The sequence below is a fragment of the Geotrypetes seraphini genome, chromosome 19 (genome assembly GCF_902459505.1).
Source record: "Geotrypetes seraphini chromosome 19, aGeoSer1.1, whole genome shotgun sequence".
In the NCBI taxonomy this organism is placed as follows: domain Eukaryota; kingdom Metazoa; phylum Chordata; class Amphibia; order Gymnophiona; family Dermophiidae; genus Geotrypetes; species Geotrypetes seraphini.
In genome coordinates, this window is record NC_047102.1 from 19465869 (window position 1) to 19493809 (window position 27941).

At 42.4% G+C, this 27941-nt stretch overlaps 1 protein-coding gene across 4 annotated transcripts in view; it reads left to right on the top strand.

Annotated features, from left to right (window-relative positions):
* DENND2B (DENN domain containing 2B) overlaps positions 1-27941 on the top strand; it is a 363764-nt gene that overhangs the window by 270577 nt on the left and 65246 nt on the right. For all 4 annotated transcript variants that reach the window (XM_033928054.1, XM_033928053.1, XM_033928056.1 and 1 more), the window contains 6 exons: positions 1478-1574; positions 4627-4671; positions 5745-5935; positions 6919-7028; positions 8644-8713; positions 21497-21574. In XM_033928054.1, coding sequence (XP_033783945.1) covers positions 1478-1574; positions 4627-4671; positions 5745-5935; positions 6919-7028; positions 8644-8713; positions 21497-21574 — 591 coding nt within the window. The remainder of the gene's footprint in view (positions 1-1477; positions 1575-4626; positions 4672-5744; positions 5936-6918; positions 7029-8643; positions 8714-21496; positions 21575-27941) is intronic.

A 27941-nucleotide genomic window follows, 5' to 3' on the forward strand; every position in this document is an offset into this window, starting at 1 on the left:
TTTTGTTGCAATTAGATGATATCAGGTATATTGGTTTTTTCCCCTTTTTGAATAGTGATTGCACGTACATTATGTTTAGCACTTGGATCATATGTGAAGTAGCTAGCCTCCATGTTGTGGTATATCGTAAGATTTCTTCAGAAAACTGTATATGTTGTCTTTACTTCTGCTTATTACCATTTTTATTTTGTAAAGTTATTATTTAAATAAATACAGGTACTTTCTCTGTGCCTAGTGGTTCACAATTTAGGTGTTTTGTACCTGGTGCAAATGGAGGGTTAAGTGACTTGCCCAGGGTTACAAGGAGCTATAGAGAGAATCAAACCTGGTTCCCCCTAATTCTCAGACCACTGCATTAACCATTAGGCCAAGTATACATCTGTTTTCACAATAAGTACAGTTGTATACTTTTATCCACAAAGGGAAGGGCAATTTCTGAAAATCCAGTTGGCTATAAGGTCATCGGGGCAATTTTGAGAAATCATGGTGTAAAGCAGTGGTCTCAAACTTGCGGCCCGCCAGATACTGTTTTGAGGCTTTCGGTATGTTTTATCATAATCACAAAAGTGAAATGAAACAGTTTCTTGATCATATGTCTGTTTAGCTATAAATGACAATATTATTATTAAGACTTAGCCAAAAGGAAAGATTTACCTCATGCAAAATTGTCATTTCTTTAATAAGACATTTACTATTTTTTTCTGAGGCCCTCCACATACCTACAAATTCAAAATGTGGCCCTGCAAAGGGGTTGAGTTTGAGATCACTGGTCTAAAGGCAGCTGTGTTGCTTTCCTCTTAGCTGGAGGATGATTATTGTATTGGAATATAAGGAAGAGCCATAAATGTATCTGTAGTACTATAGGCCTGATTTCGATAAGTTCTAATTGAGTTCAAAGCTTGAAGGAACAGAAAGAAGCTATGCAGCCTAAAGAATCCCAAATGGCACCCTAAAAGACTATTTGAACTTAGAGTAGAGCCATGGAAAGATCTTCATTTCTTTGTCTCGGAAATCATACCAAATTGGCCAACCCATATTTTAACACTTCTCTTGACGTTGATTATGATAGTTCTAAAGCAAAAGGTTCTCCAATGTTTGTCAGTGTCCTACTTGTTCATCATCTTAAAAGATGAGTTTGAGATGTTGAAAATAGACTTTCCTTTCTGTCACAATAATTGCTTTTCCAGAACCAGCGTTTCATTAGTTAGAAAGCTTAACATGTCATCTCTTATTTACTGAAAACAAACCAGTTTATTCACTACTGAAATACACACTTCCCTAATGGCAGCCATAATTACTGTAAATGTTGTATAGCAGCTGGTGTAAGATTCTGTGAAGTGATGGTAAGGCATAATGGCTTCAGATACTCTTCAGCTCAGTTTCATCTTAAAGCATACGCTCATCTGCTTATCTGCTGACGTCCTTTTCTGCTGTCCTTAGGCATGTTAACCGTCCCTTCCCTGTTTCTGTTCAACAGCTTGTACAAAGGATTAATTCTATCTACAGTGCCAAAAGAGGGAAGAAAAGATTAAAGAAGCTGTCCATTTCAAATATTGAGACTGCATCTCTACGAGGTACACTGCAGAACTTTATCCCATAGTTATGAATTATTTGCATGTTTCTGATAATTTTTTGACTGATAAATGGATGAAAGCCTTTTCTACCTTACTGAAAGGTCGATTTTCATACTCCTATGTCTTCAGCTACCTATGTGGGTTATTACTACAAATTTCTGTAAATGGGAGATGAATATGCAGTTTCTCTAATTAATTATATGGTCAGCTAACTAGTACCACTATTAAAGTAGCATTTGGATCAGTTCTGGTTCCCCAGGCCTGCAGCTAGCGAGCCCAAAGGGGCATATTCTATAAACATCATCCCGATTGTAGGCAGCGGCAGGCATCATACCGCTGTCTAACCAGCCAATCAGGATGCACGTTTAAAAAAAAAAAAAAAAAAAATCCAAGGCAGGCCGCCTACACTGTATACATCTGTCACAGTTGAGGGAGATGCATAGAGATGCTTAAGCTCGCCCACGGCTAGGCATGGGTGTGGTTTCACCCAGAAGTAGTCTTGGGCTCCCTAGGTGCCTGAAATGTAGGCCAACAAAAAGCTGGTCTACATTTCAAATAGAAGTGGCCGCTATGCTGATTGCAGCAAAGAAATCTCACTGCAGCAGGGAACTCGCCCCTCCGCAAAGTCGAGCAGCAGGAGAGATGCCCACTCCCTCCTGCCACCCCCCGCAAAGCATCCCCGGGCAGAAGAAGTGCCCAATTCCTCCAGCTGCTCCCCCCCAAAGACTCCGATTGGCCAGATACCTAAGGCCCCTCCCATGGGAGGGGCTTTAGGTATCTGGCTAGTCGAAGTCTTAGCCTACTCCCAGTGCATCCCAGAATGCACTGGGAAGGAGGCCTAAGAGTCCGGTTGGCCCAGTTGCCTAAGGACCCAACTACAGGAGGGGGCCTTAGGCATCTGAGCCAATCAGAGGCTTAGGCTCCTCACCTGGGCATCCCAGAATGCACTGAGAAAGGGAAGGCCCGCCATTTTCCAGTAGGGTGTATGCCTCCCTCCGGCCAGATCTTCTGTTTACAAGGTACGGGGGGGGGAGTTAGGGGGGTGGTGGTCTCTCCTTTAGAGGGATCACTGGGTGGGTAAGGGGTGGTCGCAAAGTAAATGGGGGGATTGGTCATTTGCTTCTGAGTCCTCATTCTGAACTTGCTTATGATATAATGGATGATCAGGTTATTGCTTGTAGTAAACTGTTGTTTGCATCTCCATTGGACATTTAGATTTCAAGCATTTTAAGGTATATATAAATAGAATAAACATAATTTAAATAGAAACATCTGTAAAAGATGAGAGCAGCATGACCTCAATGATGCAAATTTTTATTTTCGTCTAAAATATGCTTCTTCATAGTGTGTTCTGAAGTTGTAGTAAAGAAAAGACCTGAAGAACAGTGATGCTGTAATGCTATATTAGAACCATTAAGGTTTGGGGTTCTGCCAGGGTTGAGAATGTTAAAGAAGGAGGGAGTTGCTGAAGTGACCAGATTTAGCAATAACAATATGGATAGTGGAATGGGGGGGGGGCTGTTGAAATAGGGTAAAGCTCACTGGATATTTGGGAAAGAAGGTTCTTAGTTCCACAATCCCAGTACAGTTTGTGATCTGGAAGGGAGACAAAAAATCTGGATGCGACATTTTTTTATATTATTGAACTCCTATGTCATAGTCTTAAATTTGCACTAATACTTTGAGACATGTTATAGATAAAAACATTACTAGGAAAGCCTGTTCCTATTTGTAAAACATATTAGCAATAAGGTTTACAGAAGCCTCAGGTCAGGCTCCGGCAGGTTGTACTTGGAGATTCCTGAAGACCAGATACAAATGCGGGGCAGTTGCATGTTTAGAGACTTTCTTCAGGTTACAACAGACACTAATATGTTATCGTTGATCTTGGCAATAGCAAACCAATGCTCTATAAATTCCAAAAGCAAGCCGACTTAGAATTGGACTTCAAGACTGAAATGCTGTTAGAAGAAACTGGACAGTCTTCAAGTTGCTGGGATTTTATTTTTTGTTTTTTTGTTTCTAGCAACCTCTCTCCAACCAATTTGTTTTATTGGGAATGTAATTCTTGACAGTGTCTTGAGGCCATTCTTCCGAGGCATTGGTGTTTTCTTGTGTTCTCAAGTTACTCCACGGGGCCAGGGCATTCATGTTCTAACCCAAACTATTTCCAATTCAAAACCCGCAGTAACCAGACTTTATACTACAGTACAGTCAATTCAAGGCAGGTAACAAGTGCTTAGTTTTTTCATTAACCAATTGGCACTGGCCTCTAAAATTCAGGTTTGCTAGAACTGTAGGGCTAAGGTAACCATATATGAATACCACTGAAACGTTCTTATTTTCCTTGTTTTGTTGTTTATATCTTATGGAATTCTCAGCTGTGTAGTTTTCCAATGGGAAATCATGACTAAGAGGCTTATTTGCCATGTTTTTTCCTTATAATCACTAAGGGGGTAGTTCTATAAATAGCAGTAATAGGTGCCAAAAATATGAGTTCTAAGCTAGTATTCTATATTGGCAAATTTGCACATCAAAGCTATTATTGAATACTAGCGTAAGCTGGCAATTATGTGCCTAAATCTAGGCGTGCCCACTTACCCCTTGTCTCATACAGGTGACAATACACACATCAAAATGTTGGCACTTACACATGCAACTTGCAGTATTCTGTAATGTTCATGTATAAGTGTAAGACCACCCATGCCCTCCCTCCCCCCCCACACACACATTCATGTCTCATTGCAATTAAATTCTAAAGCACTCGAGGCTTCCCAAACTGTAGGTTGGGACCCCAAATGGGCTTCCAAAATCTGCCTTTAGAGTCACGACCAAGGAAAGCTCTCCATAGATGCATCATTATTCTGCACCTCTAGGGGGCCACACAATTTTATTTGGCCACACTTATGGGGTCCCAGCCACAAACATTGGGAAGCACCGACTTAGCTGCTACTTTATCGAACAGTTGTTGCGTGCTACACAGTCATTTTTATCTAATCTGCTGTGTTGGGCATGAAAGAGATTTAGATTCACCTCTTCTGTTTTTTTGCAGACGAGAACAGCGAAAGTGAGAGTGATTCAGATGACAGGTTTAAAGGTGAGGGATTGACCCTGGTCTTCCTTGTGAAATTCTTCCTAACGTGGGAGAAAAACAATGTCTTGTTTTCTATCTGATATTCTAACTTTAATGCACAACTACTCATTCTCAATGCCATTGCCAGATTTTAGAACAAGAGTAATCAGCTTTTGTTTCCTTTGTCAAGTGAGTGGTGATATATTTAAAATTTGGATTTTAGATTTAATTGCTCTCCTTTATCCAGATCCAAGCGTAAGGTGAGTTACAGTTGGGCACGTAAGTGGGCTTTGCAGTCTAAGTGGCCCTTTTACTACAGCTTAGTGCCATGCTACATACTAAGAAGCCCATTTTATAGTGATGGGCTTCTTAGCATTTAGGGGCTGATTCAGTAAGCGGTAGCTGATGCGGCAGGCACCTAGAAAAGTGCCACCTGTTACATATTAATCGCAGATAAGTGCCGCTTACAGAATTGCGACTACAAGGACTCTAGGAGCTGGAAACATAGGCCAGGGTTTTATAGGCCTGCATTTCCAGCACCTAAATCCTTGTAGAATTGCACTTAATGACACTTTAGTCCAGTGCCACCCTTAAACATGCTTTGACGTTACTAGGTGCTGCTAGGTGCCATGGACTCAGGCGCTGGTCCCAGAGAGTGCCTAATTTTTTTTAATCCATTTTTAATTGGTTTTTAATGGCACGATCAATTATCACACCACTTAAAACCAATTAAAACACTTAAGTTAGTTGTGATCTAGGCGCCTGCCGAAGCCTAACTTTCAGCGGCTTTTTGGAGAATCCGGCCCTTAGTATGCTCTAATTTTGTTAGCACGTGCTAAGCTTTGGTAAAAGGGCGTTATTCTTAGTAGTGATTTTCTGCTGGGTCAAATCAGTAAGAAAACTAGGAGATTTTAGTGTTTTGGAAAACTCGCAGGCTGCATTCCCACAGTGCTGAGGAGTTCGTGATTATTTATGGCCTCTCCTATGAGGGTAGCTTGCTGCACTGTATTTGTCTAGGAAAACTCGTTAAGGTTAGCAAAGCCAGGTAAAAATAAGCGCGGACGTAGTATTCTCTGACCTCTTTCATCTTGTCACAGCACACACTCGGCGCCAGCGGTTGGTGCACATTCAGACCATGCTGAAGAAGGCTCCTAGTTATCGCACGTTGGAGCTGGAACTGATCGAATGGCAGGAGCGAGAGCTGTTTGAGTACTTTGTGGTGGTGTCGATGAAGAAGAAGCCTTCCAAAAACACGTACATCCCAGAAGTGACGTACCAGTTCCCCAAGGTGAGGTGATTTATTTATGTTACTAGATTTATTAGCTTCGGTCCATCAGAGCTTACTTCGATGGCTCATCATTCCGTATTCTGGTACAATCCCTTATACTGAGTCAACTAGATTATTGTAACATCGCCTACTTGGCACTCCCCCAGAAGTATACGCGATGATTGCAACTAATTCAAAATGCAGCGATCAGACTACTCTGTGGACTGAAAAAGTTCGATCACGTGACACCTTCCTATCGTCTTTTACACTGGCTGCCGCTGGAGGCATGTGTGAAATTCAAGTTTGGTTGTTTCTGCTTCAAAGTACTCTACGGCCTAGCCCCTAAATACATAACAGACCTTTTCTCCTTCACAACCAACAGACACAAACGAAGCTCACATCTGAACTTTGTCTCTCCACCGGTCAGAGGTTGTAAATTTAAAAGTCATTACCAACATCTTCTCACACATCAAGCAGCATTATGGGGTAAAGACCTCGAACAATTGCTTGTGCCCACTACCTATGTGAAATTCAGGAAACGCCTAAAAACTCATCTGTTCCTGAAATACTTAAGAAACCAACCTATACAACCTCAATCCTCAACAAATGATCGCTTGAACTATCAATAATTAAGTCTGTACTTTGTTTATTCCATTTAATCTGTAACATTTCTAAAAATTGTAAACCGCATAGAACTTCACAATCCTGCGGATAAACTGTTATTATTATTATTATTATTAGATTATCTAGCAGTTGTAAGGAACAGAATTTTAGAACCATGTAGAAACAAACACTATTTTTTTTAAATTTCCTTTTCTGGAAAACCCATAGTTGTTGCATTAGTTTTCATTGCTGTTAGGAAAACACCATTGCTTTTGACTTGATGAATGTAACCTATTTGTTCAAAGATGTATAAGTGAGAGGTAAAGAAAGGAGAGAAAAAATGAGTTATAATTACTGTAATAATTTCTGCTATAAAAATAATCTGAATTTCCCAATCACAGCTGGAAAGACCAACTAAGCAGGTACGTGAGGCAGAAGAGCGTCTCAAAGCTATTCCACAGTTCTGCTTTCCTGATGCCAAAGACTGGATGCCAGTGTCAGATTACAACAGGTCAGCCTTCATGCACATTTCCCTTTTCAAGAAGTATAATAACAATGGTGTTCATATCTCAAGTGATTTTAAGCAGCCAGGCGTTCTTTCAATAGTGATTGAGCAGATGATGTAGTAGCCAACATCAGAACTAACTCAAAAGCAAGGATGATGGTCCTTACTTTGGTAGCCTTATTTTCCTAAGACCTAAGAGACCAGAGAAGACTGCAGACAGCTCCGGAAGCTGTCATTTAGCTGGTCTGAGTTTTAATTTTTACAGCAATGCTTATCAATCTTTTTGTGGCTGTGATGACCCTATAAGCGTGGCCAAATAAAGTGTTGTGACCCTCCAGGAAGTGCCGGATAAAGTTGTAGAAGACACCTAGGCCATGAGCTCATTTGAGGTTCCAACACACAGTTTGGAGAGCTCTGATTTACAGTTTTAATGTTCTCTGCTGATGGAGCTGAAGCTAGAGCAGAGCAAATGGGGTGTTGTCCCAGGTGCTATATTTTTGGGGGATGCTTTTCTTCTAGTATGGATTTAGCTATGGAATCACGGATGCCTATTCAATATACTAATATTGAATACTCTCATCATTAAAAGGAGTTGATACTGATAAGTGCACTATAGTTATTCAATATACTAATCATAATGTACTTACTGAAACATCAGCTTTGAGGTGGTAACTCAAGTAAAATTTTAGTCCTGAAACAGCCATAACTTCAGAAAAGAAATAAAAACTACATTCTTCAAGAAATTCCTGAAACAGCCCTAACTTCAAACTTACTGTCCTTCTCCCCCTCCCTCTTCCCGCCACACAGAAACTACATAACCTACTCTGTACCTCTCTAGAAAGGACAAATGTTCTTCCATTGTAACCCTCCGTTTTTTATCTCTTTTGTAATTCGCCTTGAACCGCAAGGTAATGGCGGAATAGAAATCTCTAATGTAATGTAGTCTTTGTTCCTGTAAATATGAATATTAATACTACAAATCATTTCCAACCAGTAGCATGATCAGATTATGTTATCTTAGTTTTTCTTGGGCAATACATTTTAAGAAAGAGACATTAGCATGCGCTAAATATTTCACATCCTATTTTATACCAATGGACCATATGTTCCTTAGCAAATGCTAAACTTTCGTAAAAGGGCCCCTTAGATTGTAAGCCCTCTGGGGACTAGGAATTGCCTACCATACATGAATGTAACCCATCTTAGAGATACCAATGAAATTGACATGAACTAGATAGATCAGGCTTGATACGCAGCTGTTACGCCTGGAAATTCAATACCAGGCCATGTCTGGGTTTTGGCATTGAATTTCCGGGTTTCTGGAGCTGGCTAAAGTATAACCCATTAAGTGCAGTATTTACCATTAAACCTGCTATAGGGCACCACATAAAGATAGGACTGACTTTTATGTGGTACTGTTTATGCAGATTACCTGGCTGGATAAGTGCCGAATATCAGCACTGAACTGGACAATTGCTGACCAGGAGCTGTTTCTGGCTAGTTAAATCACTTTGAATGCAGACCCTATGCAATATAAAACTTGAGTTTTGCTTTGCAAATGTGTTGTAGTATTATGTTGTACTTTCTATAGCGGTTATGTCTTTGACCATCTTTATTTCAGTGAAACCTTCTCATTCATGTTGACTGGGGAAGATGGCAGCAGACGGTTTGGCTACTGCAGGAGATTGCTGGTAGGTGCACAGCCTTAGTTTTCAGGTAGTCTCAAGATCCAGTAGATTGGATGGCGTTGCAATAGTCTAAATTATATTCTTGCTCATTTTCTCAGCACACAGCAGTTTGTGAAAGGTGTGCGAGTGCCTTTGTAGCTATTCATTAGAACTGATTGTTGAGGTTGTCCGGGTCTCACTGCATCTGGGTAAGTAGAACTGACATTTCAGCCATCATTCTGTGGCTTTCTTCAGGTATGCTGTGAGGTCTGCAGTTTATATATAGTGGGTCCTCAAACCTGATTGATTGTGACTGAGGCAGGAAAATCTATTAGCCACAGTGAACTTTCCCACCAAAATTTAAATTTGTAATCAACAAACTTTCCTGCCTCATTCACCTCAAGCATCAACCAGTCAGGTTTGAGGACCCACTATATATATATAAAGACAAGTTGCAGACCTCACAGCACAGCCTAAAGAAAGCCACAACATGATGGCTGAAATGTCTGTTCTACCTACTCAGACACAATGAGACCTGGACAACTGCAACAATCATGATACCAGTCACAGAAGCCTAAGAGAACATTCATTAGAACTGTGTACCACAGGGCATTACATAGTCTCTGTCTTTATCCAAGCTTAAACCCTGCCAATTCTGTTACTTGGAATACAGCAGCTCTGTGGTGGAGAAAAAAGATCCAAAGTTAAATCTCTTCTGAATGGGACTGGAGGTAATCCAGGCTTCTGTGGTTGGCAGCTGGTGTCATATCCTTAGCAGAGTGCCTGAAATAGGCTGGGCAGACTGGGGGCTAGATGCACTAAAAAAAACTGTCTCTGTAGCCAAGTGGGTCGCTGTTGGCCGATTCATTGAGCGATTTTTAAATGGTGACTGATGTATGATCGACTTTCCATGCAAATTAGTTTCGTGGTCAGCCGTAATCCTACCCCACCAGTTACTGAAAAAGCGACTTTCACACATGCGCAGAGCCGTCAGGGGAAGCCCGAACAGCTGAGAGGCAGGGGAAGCAGCTCCCGATTGGTAAGGCCCGACTTTAATACAGGAAGAGGCAGTTGGAGCATACAGCGAGTGATTTCCTTCACTCGCCGGCTGCCCTCTCCTGCCTCCCCTGTCCGGTCATTTGCGGTCAGAAAATATCGCGAATGACTGGGGACCGCGAATTCGCAGGGGAGCACTGTATTGTTTTTGTACTCTTTTCCATTATGTCTGATATTTTATTATTATTTCTAAAAGTACAAATATTCTGAAAAACTAACAGTTCGATGTCTAAAGCTTGCATGACCCAAAGTCGATTGAGTGTTGTGTTGTACAATACTTTTCTATTTATAATATTCTTTGCATGATTTTACAAATTTTTAAAAACTTGGTTGTACCTGCTTTGTCTAGAGCCCTTTTATTATAAAAGTATAGAGTTTAAGCTAAGGAATGCACTCCATCAATACTTCACCAAGCTATTGCTATCTCATGCATATTTCATTCAGGTCAAACCCCGGTAAAATCTCACAAGTTATTAGGCAATTCATTATCCTACCAAACAGCACTAATCTGGAGTGCTCTTCCTTTATCTATTAGGGGAACTACCGATTATCTTTGCTTTATTTATTGATTTGGTTTTAGATCCTGTCCTCCTAGGAGAGCTCAGAACGGGTTATAAGTTTACATACATAACAAAGCATGGCAAAACATAGGGCCTCTTCTGTCAAACTGCGAGCAGTTTGTAGCGCGGTGAGCCACGCTGAATGGCCTGTGCGGCTCCGGACGCTGATAGAGTTCCTGTGAGCGTCGGGAGCAGCGCGGCTCTCTGCGCTAAAAACTGCTGGTGCAGTTTGATCGAAGAGGCCCATAGTGCGAGAGACATTGTATTGTATAAACAAGCATAGCATAGACAAGTAGCGAAAACTTTTTTTGTTTAGAAACTATCCCCCTGTTTTACTAAGGTGCGCTCTGCGTTTTGGCGCGTGCTAAAAACACGCATGCGCTAACCGTTGGCACGTCCATAGACTAACATGCATTTAGCGTGTGGCTAGCGTGCGCTAAAACACTTAGCGCCCCTTTGTAAAAGGAGCCCTATGTATGAGGCCTGTAATGATCTTAGGGTAATGTGATATTGTTTTTAGCCAGCAAATTTTTTTTTTTTAACTTTCATTATGCCGATTTTATAATAATTTTTATTTTGTTGTAATTCCTAGTTACTATCTAGTTGCTTTTATTGCTAGCTGCTTTGAACCTGAATAGTAACTGCAGGTTGTGAGACCTTTTTAATGTAATGAATCTTTACTGTAACCCACTTGCATCCCATGTACTGACTAAACGTATCTTTATTGTAAACCGTTTCTATCCCATGTACTGTCAAATGTATCTTTATTGTAAACCACTTCGAACTTCACGGTATAGCGGTATATAAGAAATAAATTATTATTATTAATAACATTGAAATCTCCATCCTGCTCTATAGCACTGGAAGCATATCTGAGCTTGGTACAGAAATGTGTTATAAGTTGGTGTTAGTGAGACAGCCCCACCCCACCCGTATGATCATCTTCTGTTCTTTACTTCCTATAATGACAGGATGGCTGCAGTATCATGAACAACTAGACCATTGCCTTAATTATAATTTGTGGCTAGTGCATAGTGGCAGCACTTGTTGGACATCTTTAATTTACTGCTACCACAGTGCTTTTACTTAGATGTGGAAGATTCTTTTTATTGCAGCACTTTATTCTCATGTCTAGAGCTCTCTATTTTAACAATTAAATGAAGAATGCTGAAATGTCATATCAAGGTCATATCGCTAAGGCTTTCCTCCAGTTCATCCCATCCATCGGATCCATGGGAAAAGACTAAGGGCTCCTCTTACTAAGCTGCAGTAAGCACTACCACGTGCTTACCGCAGCTGAAAAAAATCCTGCCGTTATGATCGATCTGTGTGTGCAAGCTGCATGCTAAAAAAAATGGAGGCAGGAGTAGGCATTTCTGCGCTAATCAGTGCGCTACATTGTAGCGTGCTAACTGATTAGCGCAAGATTAGCGCATGAGCCTTTAGGCCCTGATTCTATAAAAGGCACCTACCGATCTAGGCCTAACTTTAAATTTTAATAATCAGCTTAATTGGTGTTGATAATTGAAAGCACCATTAAAAGCCAATTTAAATAAATGAATTAGCCGGTAGGTGCCTACCACCTTGCGATAGGCATCTTCGCTGAGGCACCTACATGAAAAATAGGTGTGGTTTGGGTATGAATTGAGTTACATGGCGGTAGGCATTTATCCTAGGCACTAGTATATCAGGCCAAGAAAACCCTGGCTTAACGTTATGACACCTACCAGCACCCAAGATGATTTAGATGCCGCTAGGCACAATTCTACAAATGGCGTCTAACTTGATTGAAATGTAATAGATGCCGCTTATAAAATCTGGCCCTTACTGCTTCCAAAATAGACCTTGGTAAGGGCTCGCATACTAATTTGCAATGATAACCGCACACTAATGGCAATACTTGCGCATACTCATGTAAAAAATAGTTACCACTTAATATGACAAATACACTGTGTAAGTATCCTAATCTTATTCAGGAAACAGGGCCTCAGATTCGGAGCATACGCGTAGTCCTATCATGGACTCGACTGTCAGCGTATTCTTATAGCTCCATACTCCAGTCATAGGCCAACGACCTAAATTTAATTTAGGTCATTGGCCTATGACTGGAGTATGGAGCTGACAGTCGAGTCCATGATAGGACTACGCGTATGCTCCGAATCTGAGGCCCTGTTTCCTGAATAAGATTAGGATACCGTATTTTCACGCATATAACGCGCGCGTTATACGCGTTTTTACCTACCGCGCATACCCCTCGCGCGTTATATGCGTGAGCGCGGTATACGAAAGTTTTCAAACATAGCTCCCACCCCGCCCGACGCCCGATTCACCCCCCCAGCAGGACCACTCGCACCCCCACCCCGAACGACCACTCGCACGCGCTCCCACCCGCACCCGCATCCACGATCGGAGCAAGAGGGAGCCCAAGCCCTCTTGCCCGGCCGGCCCCCCGACGTCCGATACATCCCCCCCCCCGGCAGGACCACTCGCACCCCCACCCCGAAGGACCGCCGACTTCCCGACAATATCGGGCCAGAAGGGAGCCCAAACCCTCCTGGCCACGGCGACCCCCTAACCCCACCCCGCACTACATTACGGGCAGGAGGGATCCCAGGCCCTCCTGCCCTCGACGCAAACCCCCCTCCCCCCCAACGACCGTCCCCCCCCCAAGAACCTCCGACCGCCCCCCCAGCCGACCCGCGACCCCCCTGGCCGACCCCCACGACCCCCCCACCCCCCTTCCCCGTACCTTTGGAAGTTGGCCGGACAGACGGGAGCCAAACCCGCCTGTCCGGCAGGCAGCCAACGAAGGAATGAGGCCGGATTGGCCCATCCGTCCTAAAGCTCCGCCTACTGGTGGGGCCTAAGGCGCGTGGGCCAATCAGAATAGGCCCTGGAGCCTTAGGTCCCACCTGGGGGCGCGGCCTGAGGCACATGGGCCCAACCCGACCATGTGCCTCAGGCCGCGCCCCCAGGTGGGACCTAAGGCTCCAGGGCCTATTCTGATTGGCCCACGCGCCTTAGGCCCCACCAGTAGGCGGAGCTTTAGGACGGATGGGCCAATCCGGCCTCATTCCTTCGTTGGCTGCCTGCCGGACAGGCGGGTTTGGCTCCCGTCTGTCCGGCCAACTTCCAAAGGTACGGGGAAGGGGGGTGGGGGGGTCGTGGGGGTCGCCAGGGGGGTCGCGGGTCGGCTGGGGGGGCGGTCGGAGGTTCTTGGGGGGGGGACGGTCGTTGGGGGGGAGGGGGGTTTGCGTCGAGGGCAGGAGGGCCTGGGATCCCTCCTGCCCGTAATGTAGTGCGGGGTGGGGTTAGGGGGTCGCCGTGGCCAGGAGGGTTTGGGCTCCCTTCTGGCCCAACTACCAAAGGTGGGGGGTGGGGGGGTCGTGGGGGTCGCCAGGGGGGTCGCGGGTCGGCGGTCGGAGGTTCTTGGGGGGGGCGGTCGTTGGGGGGGAGGGGGGTTTGCGTCGAGGGCAGGAGGGCCTGGGATCCCTCCTGCCCGTAATGTAGTGCGGGGTGGGGTTAGGGGGTCGCCGTGGCCAGGAGGGTTTGGGCTCCCTCCTGGCCCGATATTGTCGGGGAGTCGGCGGTCCTTCGGGGTGGGGGTGCGAATGGTCCTGCCGGGGGGGGGGGATGAATCGGACGTCGGGGGGGGTGAACGGAGAGTCGGGACAGCGCACGGAGAGGCGGGGCAGTGCACGGAAGTCAGGGGGGGTGAACGGGGAGTCGGGACAGCGCACGGAAAGTCGGGGCAGTGCACGGAAGTCAGGGGGGGTGAACGGAGAGTCGGGACAGCGCACGGAGAGGCGGGGCAGTGCACGGAAGTCAGGGGGGTGAACGGAGAGTCGGGACAGCGCACGGGAAGTCGGGGCAGTGCACGGAAGTCAGGGGGGGGGTGAACGGAGAGTCGGGACAGCGCACGGAGAGGCGGGGCAGTGCACGGAAGTCAGGGGGGGGTGAACGGAGAGTCGGGACAGCGCACGGAAAGTCGGGGCAGTGCACGGAAGTCAGGGGGGGGTGAACGGAGAGTCGGGACAGCGCACGGAGAGGCGGGGCAGTGCACGGAAGTCAGGGGGGTGAACGGAGAGTCGGGCAGCATGCGCGGTATAATCGTGAGCGCGTTATACCAAAGTTTTTGTGCTTATCATCGTGATTTCTGCGCGCTATACACGTGTGCGCGTTTTATACGGGTGCGTGTTATTTGCGTGAAAATACGGTACTTACACAGTGTATTTGTCATATTAAGTGATAACTATTTTTTACATGAGTAAGTGATATTTTGACCACTTGGGTTGATTATATTTAGTCTAAATACTTGCGCATGACCATTAATTCAGAAAATGGAGAATTGGCCATTTTCCAGCTGTGCTGGAAATGGCTTAGTGTGCGGGAAAGACCTACATGAGGGTTTGCTAAGGCCACTTTCTGTCACAACTTTGTAAAAGGAGCCCTAAGGATATGCCACAGTTTGAGTTAATTTGGAAACAAAAACAAGCACATTCGTCGCATTGATTAGCAGTTTTATTTCGACTGATCCCAACCTACCTCTCTTCCCACTTTGAATTTTATAATTCAAATAAGAATACACGAAGATTATGTTGGTTTATGTTCCTGTCAGTAAAAGCATTTTATAATAAGAGATTCTTAGGAAAAACCTTGGCATTTCAGGCTCGTGCAATGAATTCATATTGGAATGTTCTTATTCCCCAAACTCAACCTTATTTTCCATTTCGGGGGGGGGGGGTGTTAAATTGCTCTAGATTATTTGTTGGAATAGAATAAATTATGTTATATTACTTGATTGCAAAAAATATATGTAAATCAAGAAAGGATGTCAAATAAATCACAATATTACTTGATTGTTCATCAGTTTGCACTATGTATTTGATTTAAAAAATGAATAAACAATTTATTTAAAAAAAATATTCTTAAAACTTATTTGTTTGAAAAATATTTGACTTAATTGCATTTTTCTATTTTTAAGAAACATCTGATCCTTATGATTCCTATTTATTGTATGTTCAGTCTTTTCTCACTTTTGAGAAATATTTTGATCCTATTGTAATTTGTAGTTTTGTGAGAAACATTTGATATTTGTATTGTAATTCGCTGTATGTCCAGCTTTTTTCTTATTGTAAACCGCCTTGAACTAAAGATTTGGCAATATACAAGAATAAATTATTATTATTAATATTCTATGTACTTTAGTTTCACTGTTGTTACAATTACCCATACATAGCTTAAAAAGCACTTTAAAAAAAAAAACAAAAAAACCTCTCAAATGTACCCTCCCCCACTCTTTTATGACGTTGCCTTAGAGTTTTTTATTGCTAGTTTTTTATTCCTATGAGTTTCAATGCTCATAGGAACTCTATGAGAGTTGGAGCTTTTACCACCGCGGTTGGTGATAAAAAAACCAAAAACCCCTCAAATGCGGCTTCATTAAAGGGAGGTGTAATTTTTTGTTGGTTTTGCAATTTTATCATTTCAGTTATAATGTGCCACGTAAAACATTTGCTTCATTTAGTGTGCCGGAGCCCAAAAGGTTTGAGAGACACTGACATAGGGAAATCTACTGCATTTACATTACATTACGTTAGTGATTTCTATTCCGCCAATACCTTGCGGTTCAAGGCGGATTTCAAAAGAAGTTATCTGGCCATTTCCAGAGGAATTGAAGAGTAGAGCGGTTTGCTATAGAGAATTGGAATGAGTCTTGCGGTGTTAGTTTGTCTTCAAGGATGTCTTGAATAGGGTGGTTTTTATTTCTTTTCTAAACGATTTGTAGTCTGTAGCCATTATCAGTAAATTGGAGAGTTGGTAGTCTAGTTTTGCTGCTTGAGTGGCTGTGAAGGGTGAATGAACATGTGGATAAAGGTGAGCCGGTTGATATTGTGTATTTGGATTTTCCAAAAAACATTTGACAAAGTATCTCATGAAAGATTTCTGAGGAAATTAGAAAGTCATAAGATAGGAGGTAATGTCCTATTATGGATTAGAAGCTGTTTGAAGTATAGAAAACAGAGAGTAGGTATAAATGGTCAATATTCTCAATAGAGAAGGGTATATAGTGGGCTTCTCCAAGGATCTGTGCTGGGACCGCTGCTTTTTAATATACTTATCTGACTTTTTGAACAAGAAACCTAAAACTAGTCTAAAAGACATTTGGAGCATTGAGATTAAGCAGCAGATTTCTGCTACTCAATGGCCACGGATTTGGTCTTGGAGGATGAGATGTACAGCGTCAGCATCTAAGAGACAGACTTGGTCTTTTCTGTTATATAGAATTTTCTGGACTCCTGTTTGATAGTTCTAAGTCTAATAAAAACTGGCACTGTCATCTTGATATAGGGACACTGGATCATCTGCTGTTCTATTGTCCCTTGATACTTAAATTTTGGAGATCCATATGGGGGTCAAATCAATATGATATTGGAAGTCCCATTATCATTGTTGTATGATGTAGTGTTGTTTGGAACAATATTAATGCCCAAGAGTCCAATCAATGCAAATAAGAATAGATTATTTCTCATCATGACAGGAGTTGCTATGCAGCTAATTACAAAAAATTGGGACAGGTTAAATTACAACTTTTGCCTAATTTATGTTTGAACGTATGAATTCGTTACAATTGGGACAATATAGTAAATTCAAAGAGATTTGGGGTCCATTAACAAAATTTTGTAAGATTTGATCATTAGTATTTCCCTTTGATTTCTGAATGAGTGATATGCACATCCAGGAAGGGTGAGTGGGAGGGAGCAGGAGGGGGGTGTTATATACTTATTATATCATTTGATTATAATGAGTGCTGTTTATTGTATGAATTGTTTGTTAACCTGTTGCACTTTATGTTGACTTTTAAAAATGAATAAAGATTTATAAAAAAAACCCCAACAAACATACTTATCAAAGATCTAGAGATGGGAATAATCAGTGAGATAATTAAATTTACTGATGACACAAAATTGTTAAACTGCAAGAAGATTGTGAAAAATTGCAAGAGTACCTTGTGAGACTGGGAAACTGGGCATCAAAATGGCAGATGTTGTTTAATGTGAGTAAATTCAAAGTGATGCATGTGTGAAAGAGGAACCCAAACTATAGCTATGTGATGCAGGGTTCAACGTTAGGAGTCACTGCTCAGGAAAAGGATCTAGATGTCATCGTTGAGGATATGTTGAAAGAAAGCAAATAGAATGTCAGGAATTATCAGGAAAGGAAAATGTTATAATGCCCTTGTATCGCTCCGTAGTACGGCTGCACCTCGAATGCTGTGTGCAGTTCAGGTTGCCATATATCAAAAACATATAGAGGAATTAAAAAAGATACAGAGAAAGGTGACAAAATGTTAAAAGGGATGAGACAACTTTCCTATAAGGAAACTAGGGCTCTTCAGCTTGGAGAAGAGACGGTCTGGAGTGATATGATAGAGTGGCGTGGAAAGGGTAGATATGAATCTTATTTACTGTTTACAAAAATACTAGGAATAGGGGGACATGCGATTAAGGTACTAAGTAGTAAATTTAAAATAAACTGGAGAAAATATTTCTTAAACTCTGAATTTGATGTCAGAGAATGTGGTGAAATCAGTTAGCTTAGTGGGGTTTAAAAAAGGTTTGGATAATTTCCTAAAAGAGAAGTCCATAGGCCATTATTGAGATGGTTTGGGAAAATTCACTGCTTATTCCTAGGATAAGCAGCATAAAATCTCTTTTACTCCTTGGGATCTAGCTAGGTACTTGGGATCTGGGTTGGCTACTGTTGGAAACAGGATACTGGACTTGATGGACCTTCGGTCTGTCCCACTATGGCAATTCTTATGTTATCTTCAGTTTGGGCTTTTGTCCTGATTTCCAGACATTATTTTCAGTTTCATACATTTTATTCTAATAGCCTTATGTTTTTTAAATTATTGCATGATAGAAAATGTTTGACATACACTCATCAATGCATGTTAATTTGTAAAATTTAATGCTTGGTAAATTGATTTAGCATGCACTAAATGTTTCTGAAGTTGTGGCAATCTGAGTGTGCACTAACAAATGCACGTCCCTAGGCCTGTGGGGGCAATTTTCAAACTGTCTGTTTTGGTGCAAAGTTCATAGGAGTTACATACTGAAATTTAGGTGCACATGTTACAGTGTAGAATAGGATAGGGCAGGGCAGTATGTAATGCCTAATTACTGCCAATTAAATTGACTGATTAGCACCAAAATTTAGCCAACCTATACAGAATTTGGCCGCAAATGTTTAAAAAGAGGCCAACATACTTTCCACACACTAACCAAAATATCCGGAGGGGAGGGGGGGGGGGGTTCCTGCAGTTTTCAAGCTGCCAAGACCCCTAGAAGCAAACTCGACAGATTTCTTGCTAGGATCTCCCCACCTTTAGTAACTCTTAGCTTATCTGTCTTGCACTAAAGAGCTTGTGTTTCCTTGGAAGATTCTGAGACATTGTTTTTCTAAATAAGACCCTGATTAACCGCATCCGGGCCTGCCTATTAATATTATAGCTGCCTGCCTGCTTTCTCCACCTACATGTAGGCCATTTTCTCCCTTGAAGCATAATTCCCAGTTGCTTCTTGTTCATTGCCCTCTCTTTCTTAAAGCAACACTCCTTTTTCTCTTGATCTTCTCGCTGGGATTTTCTGCAGCTCTCTGTGTTTGAATCTGGCTAATTTCTTAACATCGTCAAACTTTCTGGCTGTGAGAGTTGCCAAGCTCCGCTTGGGAGACTTTGGATTGCTAATATTAGGGTGTTTAAAAAATGAAAGAAGGCAAAAAATGCATTTGTGGAACAAAATAAGATAGATGTGCATTAGCATAAAGCCTCTTGATAGAATAATATTCTGTAATGGGGATCTTTTAAGCAGTCATTGTTCTTGGTTTTTTATATGACCCAGCAGTGCAGTGTTTTTACTGGCATATTGAAAGACAGCTCTTACTTGGTGGCTGTCCAAGAGCTCTGGCATGCTTTCGGCATTCCTACAGATTTGACACAATGATTTTAACCAAAATCTCACATAGTTGATTTAATCGTCTAGTGCCTTAGAAAGGATTTTATACCTAATATGGATACAGAAGGATTCAGCTTTTTAATAGAGATGTGACGTGCAGTGAGCAGGTTTGGATCAAGAAACAGATCCATCTGTGAATGCTTAACCGTGAAGTTGTTCTTATTTCAACAGTGCACACACCTGCTGAGTCTTTCTGCCATAAAAAGTAGCAATAACCATGCAAATCAAGACACCCACCTGCTGTCAAACTGTCCTCTTCAATGCCAGATGAGCAAAAGTATTGGGGCTAAATTTAAATACTCGGCAAAGTCTTACCACTTTGATTGTAACCACAGAACGGTGGTATATCTCACTAGATATTCCCATCTCTAGATCATTGATAAGTATGTTAAAAAGCAGCGATCCCAGCACAGACCCCTGAGGAACCCCACTATTTACCCTTCTCCATTGAGAATATTGACCATTTAAAACAACTCTCTGTTTTCTGTCTTTCAACCAGTTCTTAATCTATATTAGGACATTACCTCCTCTCCCATGACTTTCTAATTTCCTTAGAAGCCTTTCATGAGGTACTTTGTCCAATGTCTTTTGAAAATCCAAATATACAATATCAACCGGCTCATCTTTATCCACATGATCATTCATCCCTTCAAAGAAATGCAGAAGATTGGTGAGCCAAGCTTTCCCTTGACTAAATCCATGTTGGCTTTCTCTCATTAATCCATGCTTATGTATATGTTCTGTCATTTTGTTCTTTATATAAAAGTCTCTATCATTTTGCCTGGTACTGAAGTTGTACGGTCTATAATTTCCCGGATCACCTCTGGAACCCTTTTTAAAAATCAGTGTCATGTTGGCCACCCTCCAATCTATGCTGGATTTTAAAGAAAAATTACAAATTACTAACTCTCAAGTTCATTTCTCAATTCTATCAGCACTCTGTAATGTATACCATCCAGTCCAGGCGATTTGCTACTGTCCAATTTGTCAAATTGGTCCATTACATCATCCACTAGTGTCTTCATTTTTTATGGTTTTCCTTATCTCTATAACTTCTGCACGTCAAGTCAGTGAATTACAAGCACTGGTATCAGACCCTCCTTACACAATGTTCTACCCTGATAGAGTCATTCTCCAAACTCATCCTAAATTCCTCCCAAAGGTTGTCTTCAAATTTCATCTGAACCAGTCTATAGTTCTTTTTGTCTTCTTCCTAAGACCACATTCTCATCCTGGTGAGGCTGCACTTCACACATTGGACTATAAACATGTTCTTGCTTATTACCTGGATCGTGCAAAACCTCACAGAAAATCTACTCAGCTGTTTTTGTCATTTGATCCTAACAGACTTGGAGCTCCTGTTATCAAGAGGACAACCTCCACATGTCTCGTGGACTGTATCTCATTTTGCTGTGCTTGAGCTGGGCTGCCACTGGAAGGTCATGTCACAGCACACAGTTTTAGAGCAATGACAACATCAGTAGCTCATCTATGTTTCATTCCCATTGAGGACATCTGTAAAGCAGCTACTTGGTCCTCAGTTCATACTTTCACATCCCATTATTTTGTAGAGAATATTTCCAGATGGGATAGTTGGTTTGGCTAAGCAGTTCTACAAAATTTATTCTCTAAATGAAGCCAACTTCAACCCATTTGGTTTCAGCTAGAGAGTTCCACATGTGAGACTTGCTTGTACTGGGATAATGCACAGTTACTTACCTGTAATAGATGTTATCTGATGACAGCAGACAGATTTTCTCACAACCCTCCCACCTCCCCTAGTTGGTTTTTTAGCCTTTTTACCGAACTGATGGTCCCACGAGCTGACTTCAGATGGGAAGGCATTGACACATGTGTGGTACGGGCAGTCTCAAGACTTTGAAAAGTTTAATGTGGCAGTACACTTCTGCACCCTCTGTACCAGGCTCTGTGGATGACATCACCCTCATGTGAGACTATCTGCCTGCTCTCCTGAAGTAACACCTGTTACACCTGTCAGCCTACAGTTAATATACACTCCTCTCACTCTAAGATCCTACTTTTCCACAATGAACTTTTGCAGACAGAAAAGGAGTAAGCGTAGAATTTGCTGATTATTACTGTTTGTCATTAAAGTACACTTTTCATATCTGCACAAAGTAAAATGTATTGTTTCATTTTGTCTTTCTCAGCCAAGCGGAAAAGGTCCCCGACTCCCTGAAGTGTATTGCGTGATTAGTCGGCTGGGGTGCTTTGACTTATTCTCCAAGGTAACTGTCTTTCCGTTATTGTAATTTCCATCCCTCACTTTTTTGATACTCATTGAGAAAATTATTTGTTAATGAAGAGCATATGGGAATGGTTATACCTTTTTCAGGCAGTATAAAATTGGTACTTTATCAAATTGTCTACTGTACGACATGTTGCTTGTATTATCAGGGTCAAAAATATTACTAGCATGTCTGAAGGAATTTTTGATTTATAAACCATCTGAGCATCTGTCGGAATTGGCTGCGTAGTACATTTTCCCATTTGTTAGTATTTTTCTTCTGAGCCGCAAGTCTTGGCATTTTCATCATAGATGAAGATGTTTGTTTGAGACTGCCTGTGCATATGCAGTAAGATCATTAGAGGCAATGGAGCAGATTTATATGGTAAATGGATTCTTTAGAAGACTGTACATTTGTCCTTTTGTGGGCGTATAGAACACCATCAAACCTTACATTACATTTATTGATTTCTGTTCCTCCTTAACCTTGCAGATTACAATAAGAAAAAAAACAACAACAACTGTGCGCACCCAGCGAGATTACAAATTCAGTATTTATTATAGCACAGTTTTTACATATCCTGGTACATTACAGAATATCATATATGCCCGTTATAGAACAGAATTAACACATCCTGACATATTTCCTGAAGAGCAAGGTTTTTATTTCCCTGCAGAGACTTCTATAGCAGAAACAGAAGTCTAATAGTGTCGGGATCCAGTTTAGCTGCCTGGAATGACAATAGACCCTCAGACCAACAAGGGCTATTCAAGAGGCACTGCATGCAAATATCTCTCATGAATATTCATGGAGGATATCCTGAATACCTAACTAGCTAGGGCGCCTCCAAGACCAGGTTTGGAACCACCGCACTAGGGGGTAATTTGTAAGCCTTTACTGTTTATAGTTGGAATTTTTTTATTAATGAAAAGCAAACATTCAGGTTTCCAACAGACAAAAATATATATGATACATGATACAGACGTCTCAATAAACATGTTATGATGAAAAAATACAATGCTTGTCTCCTTCACTCTAGACTGCAGCTAACTAAAAATCTGGTTAATATATATGTATTATCTTGTAGTTACACTGAGATAAAGGAACAGAAATATTGTACCAGAATCACGAATACAATAAACTACAGTACCAACTATTAAGGTTGTCCAGAAAAACCTATAGTTAGAAATACTGTGTGAATTGAAGTTTTTCCCATGAATTTGTGCTTGATCAGAAAATAATTAAAAAAAAAATTTTTTTAAAGCTCTTCCTGGGGTCACTCAAAGACACCGATTAGATAAAGCTCTGTTTTTCTTAAAATTTGCTATTATTTTTGCTTAATAGATCAAATTTAAGAACATAAGAAAATAAGAGTTGCCATACTGGGACAGACTTAAGGTCCATCAGGCCCAGTATCCCGTTTCCAACAGTGGCCAACCCAAGTCCCAAGTACCTGGCAGAAACCCAAAGAGTAGCAAAATTCTAGAACTGAGATTGTGATGTCATAAAGCCTCATTCCACCAATACCTAAGAGCCAAACTCATCAGTGATGTCACAATGGCTTGATTATACTATATTTGGCTGATATAAGAACATAAGAACTGACATACTGGGACAGAACAAAGGTCCATCAAGCCCAGTATCCTGTTTCCAACAGTGGCCAACTCAGGTCCCAAGCACCTAGCTAGATCCCAAGTAGCAAAACAGATTCTATACTGCTTATCCTAGGAATAAGCAATGGTTTTCCCCAAAACTTCTTGGTATTACAGCTATAACTTTTATGTTTTCATACTTGGCAATAATACATTGATAAAAAGACATTTTATTTAAAAAAAAAAATCTAGCAGTATTTTATTAAATGAACCTTCAATATCTGCACATTATTGTAGGTGGACAAAGCATAAGTCTCACATGCTAGGCTTGTAAATTTGTAAAATGTATTATTATACTGTCTTCTTTTACCACTCACCTTAACTTTATCTTCCACTTGCTTCTAAAGTCATAACCTATGCAGGACAATCTGTAACCCAATGCAACATTTGAAGATTATCCTTATGCAACATTTGAAGATTATCCTAGGTGTAAACCTAGCTGATAAACTGTAACACATTCTGAGCTCTTTGGGGAGAATGGGATATAAAACCAAAGACTTTTAATAAACATAATAATATATATATATAAATTTAACATATTTTACTAGTAGCTAAACACGTACATTTTGGTGTAGTTATCTACTAATGGTGTTCCCAAACACTCAAGCATTCAATGTCTTCTTGAGATAGCCTGCGATGCTGTTCAACTACTTGCAACAAGGCTTCACGCTGCACTGGGTCTGTGGTGATGCCAGTGGCAAAGTCAGTTATCAGTTTAACCCCTCGCTTGGCTGTGCCATTAACCACTTTCACTGTGTTCAAAAACCTTTTAGCAGTATGGAAATTTGGAACTTCAAACCTCCTGTCCACTGGCTTTGCCAACCATTCATTGGTAATATCAAGAGCGTGAAACAGGAAGTGTGATTCAGGTCCAACCAAGTCTCCAGTGATGCGCTTCGATTTACCTACTTGAAAACTGGCTTGTCCCAAGCCAATCAGCCGTGTGAACTCTTGAGGACTTTCTTAGAGATCAAACTCCACAGGTGACCCTTGAGGGGAGAAATGCTGGCCTTAGTGCCTAACCCTCAGTAAGCCTGATTCTAAGAGAGAGGTTGTAGAGGCATATGTTTGCTTGAGGAGAGTGCTGTTGGCTGAAAGGCTTCTTTGGATCTGTTTAGAACCTTTTTCAGACTTTGAGGAATAGTAAGTGGGAGAGAGGCCTGGAGGTGTAAATCCTCTCACCTTAACTGAAAAGTACTTCTTGAGAAGAGACTTCTGGCTGGTATCAGCCTCTTAGTTTAAGACTGAACTCTGAGAACTTTCTTAGAGATCAGACTCAACAAGTGACGCTGGAGACAGGTGAGATGCATTTTCTGTTTTTTCAAACTTTGCAATTTCTTGGTTCATTTAACTGGTGAATTAATACCCGCAACATTCCATGAGCATACCCATAAAGCAGATTCACCCATAGTCATTCCGTATAATGGTAATCTACAGAATCCTGGCAAAAGTCCTGGAAATCCAGCATCCAGCCTCCACTTGACCCGCCACCCCAAGGCGGAGCATTTTTGGCTCTTCAGCCAACCAGGAGCAGGGCGTTTCTTTGGTAGAATTTTTCTACTCGCTCTGTTTTCTCCCATGTATAAGTACTTCTTCAACCACAGTATGGCTTGGAAACATCATGTCACCAAAACTGCTGCTCAGGTTACAGCTTCTGTCTCTGTGCAGACAGAAAATGTTACCAAGGCAGAGGGAGTGGTTTCATGTGCAAGCTGTATTCAGCTTTAATCCCTCATGAAGGAAATAGAGGAATTGAGAGAGGAGGTGGCAAGTGTGACAGAAGCCGGTACCTGTATTTGCCGTAACCCGGCCTCTGCTCACCCGAGCGCAACTCCGACGTGCTTCCGATGAAGGAAGGAAGTCCTGCTGGAATATCTTTTCTTGTCAGGAAGCAAAATAGCAAAAATAAACAAATCAGTTCACTTGTTCAAAGTCCCTTTATTCCTTGAACCGAAGTTGGGAGCAACGTCTCCCTTAAGCATTCATACAAAGAAAAACCCAAAGTCCAAATAGAATGCTGCACACAGATAACCAAAAATAAAGTCTGGAGTGGACCCACTGGAATGGGTTGCCACTGCTACCTTCAATCCGGCAATTAAGGTAAGTATCATTGACATCCAAAAATAGCAAACAGAACTGTAGTGGGCTTGTCTTTACCTTAGGGAAGATAAAGCAACCTTACACACTCTCACTCAAGTTCTGGGCCTCTAAGCTCAGCAAGTTTAAAGCTGGGCTGAATCCAACAGAGAAACTGTTGGTGGGGGAGGGGAGTAAAGGAATTCACTTATTACTTTTCTGAAGTATCAGAATGCCAATAATGGCCCCACTATCCCGACCTGGATCTTAAGTGAATTCTCCCCAAAAGTTATGACATTTACTTCCCTCACAGTCACAGAAATGCATCCCCAATTCAGGCCACTTGAGTTACAAAACAACAATAAAAAAAAACGTTTTTTTTTTTCCCAGCACAAGTCCCTGCACTTTCTCACACACAGCACAACTGCACAACAGTGTTCTAATAAACAGAGAAAGGCTCCAAACCTTCAGACCTGCCACTTATCTTTATTGCATGAGCGTATCTTCAGGCAGTCCAAGGCTCTCTACCCATTCCATGGGTTCAGGTGGGGCTGGCTGGTTGGCAACAAGGTCAGTGTCAGTTTCCATCATGGTCACATCCTCACAGTCAGGAATATAGTCAGGAGAGACCCTTCCCTGAGCTGGCTCAGGGCCAACTAACTTTCCTCTCCTCAGAGCAGCCTCTATATTGTTCAAACGAACACACCCTGCTCTCTGAGGGGGAGGAGTTACCTGCCTTGATTGCTTAGCTTGTTTTACATTTCTCACCATGGGCCTCAGCTGGGAGTGAACAGGAGGAGGGAGGTCCCTCTCAGGCTCTTCTGAGCTGTTCTGCTCTCCTTCCTCTACTCCCTGCAGTTCAGCCTGCTTCCAGTTAAAGGGAAATGTACCTTTTTTCCTGGGACTAGTCACAACCCTATCCCCGTGGTTAGCTCGCTGAATGGCTGGATAAGGTTTAGCCACCGGCAGCTCTGGAATGAGCGGAGCCACTGGGGACGGATTGTGACATACCCTCACCCTTAAGGATTGATTGTCCCTATTTTCCCGGGGCAACTCACTATCCTCTTGCATACGAGACAGAGTGTCCACATTCACACTTAACTTGCCAGGGCGATGCAAAACCTTGAACCTAAACGTTTGCAGGGCCAAGTACCATCGTGTTAGCCTTGCGTTGTTATTTCGCATAGTGTTCAGCCACTTCAGGGCTGCGTGGTCGGTCACTAGGGTAAATTCTCTTTCCTGCAAGTAGTGTTCAAGGGTTTGCATAGCCCATTTGGCTGCCAGACATTCCAACTCCACCGTGGCATAACTCCTTTCGTTAGGATGTAACTTGCGGCTGAGGAAGAGGACTGGATGTTCTACCCCTTGAACCTCTTGACTTAATATCGCCCCCAACCCTGTTCCAGACGCATCGGTTTGTAAAATTAACGGTCGCTTAAAGTCAATTGCTATGAGCACCGGGTTAGTGCACAAAGCTTCCTTTAACTCGGTTAAGGCCTGCCTTCCCTCCTCCTTCCAACGTAAGGTGTCCGGACTATTTTTTTTTAGCATGTCCGTGAGGACTGCGGCCTTGGTAGAGAATGCTGGAATAAACCTGCGGTAGTACCCGAGGAGACCCAAAAACCCCCTCAACTGTTTTTTGGAGCTAGGGATGGGGTATTCCTTTATACAGTGTACCTTGTCCACTAAAGGCTTAATTTGCCCTCGGCCTACCACGTACCCTAGGTATTTTACCTCCTTTTGCCCTAGATAACATTTTTTTGGGTTGATTGTAAACCCTGCCTTTCTTAGGGCCTCCAGTATCGCTTGCACATGCACCAGATGTTGGGCCCAATCCTTAGAGAAAATCACGATGTCGTCAAGGTACGCCTCTGCGTAACTATGATGCCCCCTTAGGACCTCCGTGATTCCTCTTTGGCAAGTTGCGGCTGCCCCATGAAGGCCGAAGGGCATGCGCCTGAATTGGTACAGCCCGTGGGGTGTACTAAAGGCTGTCTTTGGTCTAGCCGATGGGGATAGCGGGATTTGCCAATACCCTTTCGTTAGGTCTAACGTGGAGAGAAATTGGGCCTGACCCAACCGATCCAAGAGGTCATCCACCCGGGGCATGGGGAAGGCATCAAATTGCGAGACCTCGTTTAACTGACGGAAGTCGATGCAAAACCTGGGGGTGCCATCAGCCTTTGGAACAATAACAATCGGGCTGCTCCAAGGACTTTGGGATGGTTCGATCACCCCCAGTGTTAGCATCTCCTCCACCAGCTTGTGAACCAGTTCTTTCTTTCCCTCTGTGAGTCTATAAGGCTTCACCCGGATGACCTTCCCTGGTGTGGTGATTATTTCATGAGTGACCACTTCAGTCCGCCCCGGGATTGGCGAGAATACATCCCCAAAAGCCTGTACCAAAGCCCCCAACTGCCTGGCCTGACTGGTGGACAATTCAGTCCCAATATTGACCCCTTCATTCTGGTCCATGTCCGCTATTTGTGGGCCCAGGTCGTCGTCGGGTTTCTGCTCCGCCATCATGGTTAATATTTCCCTATCCCTCCAGGGCTTTAAGAGATTTATGTGGAAAGTCTGAACGCGGTTTGCCTCATCCCTGACCTTATAGTCCACTTCATTCACTCTCTCTATCACCG